The sequence below is a fragment of the Oncorhynchus mykiss genome, chromosome 10, assembly GCF_057628025.1.
Source record: "Oncorhynchus mykiss isolate SJ-2025 chromosome 10, ASM5762802v1, whole genome shotgun sequence".
Classification (NCBI taxonomy): Eukaryota; Metazoa; Chordata; class Actinopteri; order Salmoniformes; family Salmonidae; genus Oncorhynchus; species Oncorhynchus mykiss.
Genome location: NC_143031.1, coordinates 19,286,677 through 19,298,297, shown reverse-complemented (window position 1 = coordinate 19,298,297; position 11,621 = coordinate 19,286,677). Strand labels below are relative to the sequence as shown.

The 11,621-nt window shown below is 42.4% G+C and overlaps 1 protein-coding gene across 1 annotated transcript in view; it reads left to right on the top strand.

The window, feature by feature from the left end:
- The first annotated feature begins 415 nt into the window (after positions 1-415).
- The window catches only part of LOC110533448 (glutamate receptor ionotropic, kainate 4), a 66,157-nt gene continuing 54,951 nt past the window's right edge, over positions 416-11,621 (top strand). The window contains exons 1-3 of the mRNA XM_021617660.3: positions 416-556; positions 2,152-2,316; positions 8,005-8,102. Of these exons, the coding sequence (XP_021473335.3) occupies positions 475-556; positions 2,152-2,316; positions 8,005-8,102 (345 nt within the window). The 5' untranslated portion in view covers positions 416-474. The remainder of the gene's footprint in view (positions 557-2,151; positions 2,317-8,004; positions 8,103-11,621) is intronic.

Here is an 11,621-nt window from a genome sequence, read left to right as displayed (position 1 = left end):
CAAAGAGCAGAGCAGGTTTTCAAATGAAAACATTGAATGTTCTGTCTCTCTGGTTAATAATGCATGTGTATTACTATTCACTTGACAAAAGAAGCAGCTGTATTATAGTTATGACGGCGTAATACATTAAATTTTTCCCAGCTTACAACCTGAGAATGAGGACCCAAATATGGTGCCGTTGTGTGCTGCTGCGGTAGAGTAAATTCATTTTATAATACATTTTATTTGACAGGCCTATTTTTTTATTTAGTGCATTGTATGCCAATTTGTTGATAAGTTATTGATTATGCATTGTCCATTTATAGTACACACAATAACAATGGTCACTGCTTCCCAGGGAGTCCTGGGATACCACAGCGTTGATGAGAATAGAATAGTTCTCTATTCTATCTATGCTGACGGTTTCTTCTTGTTGTGTGCAGCTGGCTGTGAGAGGGGCACCCCCAAGGTAAGCCCCATGAGGAGTCATAGAAGATGCACCCGGTGTGGGCCGCTCTGCTGCTCTTAGCCATGTGTGCAGGGCGCATATCCAGCAATCCATTCACCTTGAGACTGGGTAAGTAATGCACCAAACTATCCCCCTGCCTGTGCAATTGCAGTGCACTATCATGCCAACACTCCTCTTAAGGATTTGGCATTTTTTGAATGTGGAAAATACTAAAATCGGTGAGAGCTATTTTTGCTTATACCACAGCTTGGCTGAATACTCAACATTGCTTTAAATTAGACATTTGCATACATTGGAAATCATCCTATTTGGAGATGTGACAACTGGCTTAATTTAATACTCGTATACTGCTTACTGTGCTGTATTAACTAATATAGTTTGTGATGGTGACAAAGGACTTGGCACCTTCGGTTACAATGTGGCTTGTGTTGCTTTTCTATTAGCAATCTCAATTTGAGCTCCTGTCACTTTCTTGCACGCTCTAGTGACTGAATGCATTTGTGAAGCAGAAAATTGCTTTCTATTTTAAAGGAAACAATAACAGAAAAAAACAGGGCATTGTCTGACCCTGCATAACTTGTTTATTTAACAGCAACATTCACTATGACAAGCTTCTCATACAGGTCAAAATTTCACTGAATGGTATATGAACGATAACTAAAAGTTTGTCTGTGTATCCCTCTCTCCTTGCCATCCAAGCATTGGCTTACCTTATGAAGTGAATCAAATCCCACTGTTGGTGGGGGGGTGTCAAAGAATGTAACATTATTGGAGAGCAGTAAAGCCGTCATTGCATTTCTGTTAGGTTGCACTACTTTTGAACTCCCTCACACTGGACTGAGAGTGTTATTTCATATTCAGTACATAACATTTGGGGAAAGAGAGAAAACCCATGACATTTAACATAATAAACTTTTTATCACAGACAACTGCAGTCTGTCTCTCTCCTTTGTTCTAGCTCTGCCTCTAGAGAAAATGCATAATGGGGGACATTTTACATGAGCAAACAGCAGTGAGCAAAATAAACAATATTTCACATAGGCGGGAAGGGATTAATATCCATTGTGAGTTCCAAATACTGCAACTCACAAATGCATTGTGTGTATTGCATGCATCATTTCGTGATTAAAAAACCACCTAATTTTAATGCACATTGTTGTTGAAAATTGATTAAATCATGCTGCAGATTGTTATAATTTTGACAGTATATTTTGCACAGATCTGTGCTATTTTGCCTGTGAAATACAGCCTGTGCCATAGAAATATAGCAATAAAAAGGTCTACTCACTGATCATGCTTGGGAGAAATTCACCCCAAAAAGCTGTTCATCAACAAAATAAAAATCCGCTCATTGCAAAATATTTTCCCAAATATGTTAATTATACCAACCTATAGGTCCTCACAATCAACACAAATGGGAGAATACTGTTGCAGTTCAACTGTAATGTTTGGCAAGATAGTGGCCATAGGAGTTGGCTATACAGCAGAAACTGATCTGGCACCAGGCTATGGCATTGATGGCATAGTTAGGGTTTAAAAAGCTGGTAACCTGGTTGGAGGATTCCTTATTCCCTCCTGATTCCAGGAATATTCCAACTGGAATTTCTGGGAAAACAGGGAATTTGGGGAAAGTTACCAAAACTTTGCAACCCTAGGCATAGTCCTCCAAATGGCAGAACCGTAACACACCCTGTGTCTTGTAGCTGCTGTTCTGGATGACCCGATGGAGTGCAGTCGTGGTGAGCGCCTGGCTATCACCCTGGCCAAAGAGGGCATCAACCGTGTTAGTAACCTCTCTGTGATGGGCAAAGTGGAGGTGGACATTTTTGAACTCCTGAGGGACAGCGAGTACGAGACAGGGGACACCAGTAAGTCAGGATAATGATATACAGTGCTAAAAACTGAAGTATTTTCTATGTGGCAGAACACTTGGAGGGCAGTGATGAGAGAAAATTCATAGAGGCTCAAGACAGAGGCAAAGCTGGTGTTTATTAAAAATAAAAGGTTTTAATACAAAGGTTCCAACTGTAACTGGAACCAAGTTCCCTCAGGGCATAGGCTAATGAACTTGATATTTGTTGCTTTCGTCATACGTTTTTACTAAACAGTACGTTCTAAATAGTATGTAGTGTGATTAGTACAGTATGTAGTTTTAGTAAGTAGACTAGAAGGCTTTCGGATACGGCCAAAGACTTACAGCTAGAAACAAATCCCCTTGTCCTATGTACCATTTACACAACAAGCTCTAACAGTCTCATGTCAGAATTAGATGTTCAGCCATGTTTTCCCAAACAAATTTCAAAGTTGTTCCAAACGTCAAATTTCAAAGTGTTTATGGTTAAGTGTAGGCATTAACTCTGAATGGTTAAAGTAAGGTTTGGGATAGGCTTAAAACAAAAAAATCTCAAAAAACAACTTTCTATTGCTGAATTCAAACATTCAACCTTTGACGCGAGTAGCAGATGTTTACACCCATCCGCCATCCCCGTCCAAAATGCCTTAGCAAAACCGAAACCTACTTGAAGGTAACAGTGTTCACTGTTGCCCTTAGTGGCCATGTTCCATGTCATCTCCCAACATCCTCAGACATGGATGGACATCGAATACTGACTTGTATCACGGGTGACCTGGCTGCATTTCCAATGCTTGCTCTAGTCTAGTGGATGTAAAGTCTTTTTTATTTATCTGAAGCCTTGAGAGAACATATTGGTTGCGTCCCAAATGGCACCCTACATTATACTATTTATGCACTATATGGGGAATAGGGTGCCATTTGGGAAGTAACCCTTTAGTTGACCGGCAGGAAGGAAATGACAAATGCAGTTCCCCAGTTCCAATAAAGGCCCAGGCCAGTTTGGCCTCTCCATGGCTGGTTGGCTGTGGAAATGGATACCGCTGAAACAGGATTAGAAATGGACTGCTGACTATTTGTCTTGATCCCAAACAGCACCCTATTCTCTATATAGTGCACTACTTTTGACCAGAGCCCTATTGGCCCTGGTTGGGACACAGCCATTGCGGGAAATGTCAAGCAATTTTTAAAAGTGGAATTCTCACTTTTAATACTTGATTCAGACAGTAGTTAAGTAGACGGGGAGACAGAAAGGAAGACAGTAGGAAGGGTGTACAGTAGGAAGGGTGGACAGTGGACACAGGGATTGAACCCTGGTCTCCGGTGGGGAGATATACACTGCTCAAAAAAATAAAGGGAACACTTAAACAACACAATGTAACTCCAAGTCAATCACACTTCTGTGAAATCAAACTGTCCACTTAGGAGCAACACTGATTGACAATAAATTTCACATGCTGTTGTGCAAATGGAATAGACAACAGGTGGAAATTATAGGCATTTAGCAAGACACCCCCAATAAAGGAGTGGTTCTGCAGGTGATGACCACGGACCACTTCTCAGTTCCTATGCTTCCTGGCTGATGTTTTGGTCACTTTTGAATGCTGGCGGTGCTTTCACTCTAGTGGTAGCATGAGACGGAGTCTACAACCCACACAAGTGACTCAGGTAGTGCAGCTCATCCAGGATGGTACACATCAATGCGAGCTGTGGCAAAAAGGTTTGCTGTGTCTGTCAGCGTAGTGTCCAGAGCATGGAGGCGCTACCAGGAGACAGGCCAGTACATCAGGAGACGTGGAGGAGGCCGTAGGAGGGCAACAACCCAGCAGCAGGACCGCTACCTCCGCCTTTGTGCAAGGAGGAGCAGGAGGAGCACTGCCAGAGCCCTGCAAAATTACCTCCAGCAGGCCACAAATGTGCATGTCCACAGGTGAGGGTTGTGCTTACAGCCCAACACCGTGCAGGACGTTTGGCATTTGCCAGAGAACACCAAGATTGGCAAATTCGCCACTGGCGCCCTGTCCTCTTCACAGATGAAAGCAGGTTCACACTGACCACATGTGACTGAAGTGACAGAGTCTGGAGACGCTGTGGAGAAGGTTCTGCTGCCTGCAACATCCTCCAGCATGACCGGTTTGGCGGTGGGTCAGTCATGGTGTGGGGTGGCATTTCTTTGGGGGACCGCACAGCCCTCCATGTGCTCGCCAGAGGTAGCCTGACTGCCATTAGGTACCGAGATGAGATCCTCAGACCACTTCTGAGACCATATGCTAGTGTGGTTGGCCCTGTGTTCCTCCTAATGCAAGACAATGCTATACCTTATGTGGCTGGGGTGTGTCAGCAGTTCCTGCAAGAGGAAGGCATTGATGCTATGGACTGGCCCGCCCGTTCCCCAGACCTGAATCCAATTGAGCACATCTGGGACATCATGTCTCGCTCCATCCACCAACGCCACGTTGCACCACAGACTGTCCAGGAGTTGGCGGATACTTTAGTCCAGGTCTGGGAGGAGATCCCTCAGGAGACCATCCTCCCCCTCATCAGGAGCATGCCCAGGCGTTGTAGGGAGGTCATACAGGCACGTGGAGGCCACACACACTACTGAGCCTCATTTTGACTTGTTTTAAGGACATTACATCAAAGTTGGATCAGCCTGTAGTGTGGTTTTCCAATTGAATTTTGAGTGTGACTCCAAATCCAGACCTCCATGAGTTGATAAATTTGATTTCCATTGATAATTTTTGTGTGACTTTGTTGTCAGCACATTCAACTATGTAAAGAAAAACGTATTTAATAAGAATATTTCATTCATTCAGATCTAGGATGTGTTATTTTAGTGTTCCCTTTATTTTTTTGAGCAGTGTATATATATACACACACACACAGACACACACACACAGTGCTGCTTGAAAGTATGTGAACCCCTTGTGCAATTAAAGATTTATTTTTAAACCATGATATCTTCATTTTATCAGAACCAGTCTTTTTGATCTGACATAACAGGTTCATATTTACCAATACCATATGTTGGTGTAGAGGAAATCATGTGTGTAGTACAAAAACAAATTAAAAAGGGAATTAGAGCAGGTGCCAAAATAAGTGAACCCCAAGTTGTATTGGTTAAGTCAAGTAGAATCAGGTGGGTAAACAATTGGGTACCAAATGAACCTATCAAAGGAGAGATCGTTAGGAAAGAGTTTGGGCGGGGCATTTACCTGGATGGTGTTACCTATCCAGGTAAATGCAAAGCACACCATGCCGAAAGGGTAGTGAGAGCACATCAGTCTGGGGAAGGATATAAAATCGCAAAAAGATTTGATATCCAAATAATTTACAAATGTAGAGCTTTTAACATGACATCAATTCGCTTGCTAGGAAGAAGCCTCTGCTGTCAAAAAAGAAACAAACTGCCTGCCTTAACTTTGCCAGAGACCACCTGGACAAACCTGAAGGTTTCTGGAAGTCCATTCTGTGGACCGATGAGTCCAAAATTGACCTTTTTGGTCACAATCAACACCTCTATGTTCCTCGAAAACCATCAGTCAAGCATGGTGGTGGGAATGTCCAGATCTGAGGCTGCTTTTCCTCCTGTGGAGGAGCTCCACATCATTAAGGGAACCATGAATTCTGAGGTATACCAGGAGATTCTTGAACAGAACGTAAGGCCATCAGTCAAGGAGCTAAAGCTGGGCTGAAAATAGGTCTTCCAGCAAGACAACGACCCAAATAATTCATGCAAATCTACCAAATAATGACTCAGGAGAAAGAAGATTGGTGTTTTGGCCAAGTCAAAGTCCTGACCTAAATCCAATCGAGATGCTGTGGCAGAACCTGAAGCAGGCAGTTCATGCCAGACACCCCTCAAGTCTCACTCAATTGGCGTTCTGTAAGGAGGAGGTGGGCAAAAATCCTTCAAAACAGATGTCAGATTACTGGCTATAGGAGGCATTTACTCCAAGTTGTCGCTGCTAATGGAGGTGCCACAAGTTATTGACTGAAGGGGCTCACATATTTTTGCACACATTAAATCTGAGTTTGCTTATTTAACAAAAGTGGTTTATTTAGCAATGAAAATATAATTTAATTGGAATGTCTTTATTAAGAATTGGGGTATAGATACGGATGTTTATTTCATAGCAAAATAATGACCAGCCCTGTAGGGTTCATATACAGTGCTGCTTGAAAGTATGTGTACCACTAGACCATTGTAAATGGGAAAATTTGTAAACAGGGTATTGATTCATCATTGTCCAATTTACACTTCAAATTAAATTATGGAAGCTGTACAGTGCATTCTGAAAGTATTCAGACCCCTTGACTTCCACATTTTGTTACGTTACAGCCTTATTCTAAAATGGATTTAATTATTTTTCTCCCTCAATCTTCACACAATACCCCATAACGATCAAGCGATGTAAATGTATTAAAAATAAAGAGAAAATAACAGATACCTTATTTACATAAGTATTCAGACCCTTTGCTATGAGACTCGAAATTGAGTTTAGGTGTATCCTGTTTCCATTGATCATCCTTGAGACTTTTCTACAACTTGATTGGAGTCCACCTGTGGTAAGTTCAATTGGACATGATTTGGAAAGGCATGCACCTGTCTATTTAAGGTTCCACCATTGACAGTGCATGTCAGAGCAAAAACCAAGCCATGAGGTCTAAGACAGGATTGTGTCGAGGCACAGATCTGAGGAAGGATACCAAAACATTTCCGCAGCATATACGGTCCCCAAGAGCACAGTGGCCTCCATCATTCTTAAATGGAAGAAGTTTGGAACCATCAAGACTCTGCTTAGAGCTGGCTGCCCAGCCAAACTGAGCAATCTAAAAAACATTATGGAGTATCGTGTGTAGATTGAGGGGGGAAAAAACTATATAAAATATTTTAGAATAAGGCTGTTATGTAACAATGTAGAAAATGCAACGGATCTGAAAACTTTCAAACGCACTGTATGATTCCGTAGACCGCAGGCTCTGCACATGGTTACACAATTCTGGAGATAGCGCCCTTTGATACGCCTCTCAAACCAAGACACGCTTGTCAGCCTGATATGCTAAAAAAAAAAAAGTGTTTATTCCGGGAGATTTTGTTTTTTTGCATAATGTAGTGTTGTGATATCCCTCCATATTGGGCCCATGTAGGTGACACTACAGTATGTCGAGGTTGTGATTGGAGTCTTTCTATTTAGCCTTCAATGAAAACTAATGGTAGATCCTCCTTCACAATGTTTGCCTCAGCAGCGCTGGGTGCTAGAAAGCACACCACACACAGTTCAGAGTAGTAGCCAGTCCTCCTCACTACGAGCCCTCTGCCTCAGCACTGCATTCCTCTACTGCATCTCCCATTCCTCTCAAGCGTTAGGTAACTCCTCAATTGATGGTTTTAAAAGATCAGGAACCAGCAGCCAGGTGAAACAAAAAAAGCTGGTACAGTGTCCAGACGCATCATTCAAACAAAAACAATTAGCGAGCTGGCTAGCCAAGCCAAAAAAAGAATTGACCTGCCAGAAACATGCAAGAAAACAAAATGTACATATTTACTTGTATATTTTAAAAGTAAACAATACTTTCATATTCTGCTTTTATATTGTATTGTACTCTGTATCAATATGCAACTAGTGTGTAATTCAATGCCATTGTAAATTCTATGTTAACGCTCATTTGGTTCCCTGTTTTCTCCTCTCCCTCCCAACAGTGTGCCAGATTATCTCTAAGGGAGTATTGGCGGTCCTGGGACCCTCTGCTAGCCCAGCTTCCGACACCATCATCAGTAATATCTGTGGAGAGAAAGAGGTGTGTGTGTGTGTGACCAATACACTTCTGTGAACATGGGTGCACATGCAGGTATCGGTCTGTGTATTACGTTCCCCAGCAAGAAAACCAAATAATGTCGCTCAAACAGAAGGTGGAACTAACAAAGAGTTACTGACCACAACCAAAATGGTGGGGGTTTTAGGAAGGGTTCTGAAAGACACTCATGGGTGTATCCACTGAAAGGTCACTATCAACAACTGGGACCTAAAAGACACCCACCATGAGCACCCACTAAATTTGTCCAAAATTAAAACCCACACCAAACTTAGATAGGAAGCAAATCAAAAAGTACAACAAAACAAAAACAGGGAAGATAAGATAAACACTCAAATAGGGAGTACCAACTAAAAAGGCATTAAATCTCCACCTCTCTCAAGACAACTGAAGCACTGGGCAAGCCACTCTTAAATATCACCTGGGCCAGCACAGGTGAAACACTTTCCCACTAACGAGATGACAAACCAGCACAGGTTTAACACATACTGACTAACGAGGTGATGCCAATCGGTGCACCCCACATGCTAATGTCCAACCTCAAAATAAAAATGGAAAAACCAAAGCCTGTAATACATTCCCCCTTTAGACATTGAATATATCCTATATTTTTGTTGAAGAAGTTTGCTCACCGCCAACAGAAAATTACTTCCATCTCACAACATGATCAACTTAAATGCGTCACCATTTCCAATAGAAACATGGTGTCTGTCTGTCAACAATTACATACAAGACAAAACAGACAACTTTTTTTATATACTGTATATATACTTTTTACAATACATTTTTTACTGACAAAAAAAAATTACGTTTGAGAAACAGGTAAAATCACGTACATTTCTATAACTCTCATCCACTTGGAACGAGCCCAATCAAGACACAACTAACTTCCAAAAACAGCAAAACGTGCAGTCAAACACAAAACTTGTTGCCTGACCACCCTTGGAGGACAATCAGCAACCAAGTTGTCCTTACCACGGACATGTCGGATTTCAAGAGGAAATCTTAACAGCCTTTATCTAAACGTCCCTTTTATAAGGATCCTGTCTTTCAAAGATAATTAGAAGAAATCCAAATTACTTCACAGACCTTCATTGTAAATTGTTTAAACCCTGTTTCCCATGCTTGTTCAATGGCCCATAAAAATTCATGAACATGCATACAACTTACAGACGGTAGGCAATTAAGGTCACAGTTATGACAACTTAGGACACTAAAGAGGCCTGTCTACTGAAAAACACCAAAAGAAAGATGCTCAGGGTCCCTGCTGATCTGCGTGAACGTGCCTTAGGCATGCTGCAAGGAGGCATGACGACTGCAGATGTGGCCAGGGCAATAAATTGCAATATCCGTATTGCGAGACGCCTAAGACAGGTAGACAGGGCGGACAGCTGATCATCCTTGCAGTTGCAGACCACGTGTAACAACACCTGCACAGGAACGGTACATCCGAACATCACACCTGCGGACAGGTATGGGATGGCAACAACAACTGCCCGAGTTACACCTGGAACGCACAATCCCTCCAGTAGTGCTCAGACTGTCCGCAATAGGCTGAGAGAGGCTGGACTGAGGGCTTGTAGGCCTGTTGTAAGGCAGGTCCTCACCAGACATCACCTGCAACAACATCGCCTATGGGCACAAACCCACCGTCTTTGAACCAGATAGGACAGGCAAAAATTGCTCTTCACTGACGAGTTGCGGATTTGTCTCACCAGGGGTGATGGTAGGAATCGCGTTTATCGTCGAAGGAATGAGCATTACACCGAGGCCTGTCCTCTGGAGCAGGATTTATTTGGAGGTGGAGGGTCCGTCATGGTCTGGGGCGGTGTTTCAAAGCATCATCGGACTGAGCTTGTTGTCATTGCAGGCAATCTCAACCCCGTGCGTTACAGGGAAGACATCCTCCTCCCTCATGTGGTACCCTTTCTGCGGGCTCATCCTGACATGACCCTCCAGTATGACAATGCCACCAGCCATACTGCTCGTTCTGTGTGTGATTTCCTGCAAGACAGGAATGTCAGTGTTATGCCATGGCCAGCGAAGAGCCCGGATCTCAATCCCATTGAGCACATCTGGGACCTGTTGAATTGGAGGGTGAGGGCTCGGGCCATTCCCCCCAGAAATGTCTGGGAATTTGCAGGTGCCTTGGTGGAAGAGTGGGGTAACATCTCACAGCAAGAACTGGCAAATCTCGTGCAGTCCATGAGGAGGAGATGCACTGCAGTACTTAATGCAGCTAGTGGTCACACCAGATACTGACTGTTACTTTTGATTTTGACCCCCCCACCACCACCGTTGTTCAGGGACACATTATTCAATTTCTGTTAGTCACAGGTTTGTGGAACTTGTTAAGTTTATGTTTCAGTTATGGAATCTTGTTATGTTCATACAAATATTTACACGTTAAGTTTGCTGAAAATAAACAGTTGACAGTGAGAGGACATTTCTATTTTTGCTGAGTTTATTATAAACATGTTTGTCTTGTGCAAGTTTTAAATTGACAAAGTACTTGTTAGCAAAGGTCTCACCTAGAGATGATATGCAGGAGCTTGCAGGGATTTGTACCCTTGCATGATGTCTACTTTGACGCTAATTAACATTTTTGAATCTGAGAGTAAATAGAGCTGAATATATTGATAAAAGTCACCTTGTCCTGGGCCTCCCGAGTGGCGCAGTGGTCTAAAGGCACTGTCGCCTCTTCACTGTTGACGTTGAAACTGTGTTTTGCGGGTACTATTTATTGAAGCTGCCAGTTGAGAACTTGTGAGGCTTCTGTTTCTCAAACTAAACACTAATGTACTTGTCCTCTTGCTCAGTTGTGCACCGGGGCCTCCCACTCCTCTTTCTATTCTGGTTAGAGACAGTTTGCGCTGTTCTTTGAAGGGAGTAGTACACAGCGTTGTACGAGATCTTCAGTTTCTTGGCAATTTCTCGCATGGATTAGCCTTCATTTCTCAGAACAAGAATAGACTGACGAGTTTCAGAAGAAAGTTCTTTGTTTCTAGCCATTTTGAGCCTGTAATTGAACCCACAAATGCTGATGCGCCAGATACTCAACTAGTCTAAAGAAGGCCAATTGTATTGCTTCTTTAAATCAGCACAACCATTTTCAGCAGTGGCATACATAATTGCAAATGGTTTTCTAATGATCAATTGGCCTTTTAAAATGATAAAGTTGGATTAGCTAACACAACGCAGTTGCAAATGAGAACTTGTTCTCAACTAGCCTACCTGGTTAAATAAGGGTGAAAAAACAACAACATGCCACTGGAGCACAGGAGGGGTTGCTGATAATGCCGTTTCCAGCTACAATAGTAATTTACAACATTAACAATGTCTACACTGTATTTCTGATCAATGAGATGTTATTTTAAAGGGATTTTTTGTGCTTTTCTTTAAAAAACAAGGACATTTCTAAGTGACCCAAACTTTGAACGGTAGTGTGTGTGTGTATGTGTGTCTAATATATATATATATATATATATACACAGTGGGGCAAAA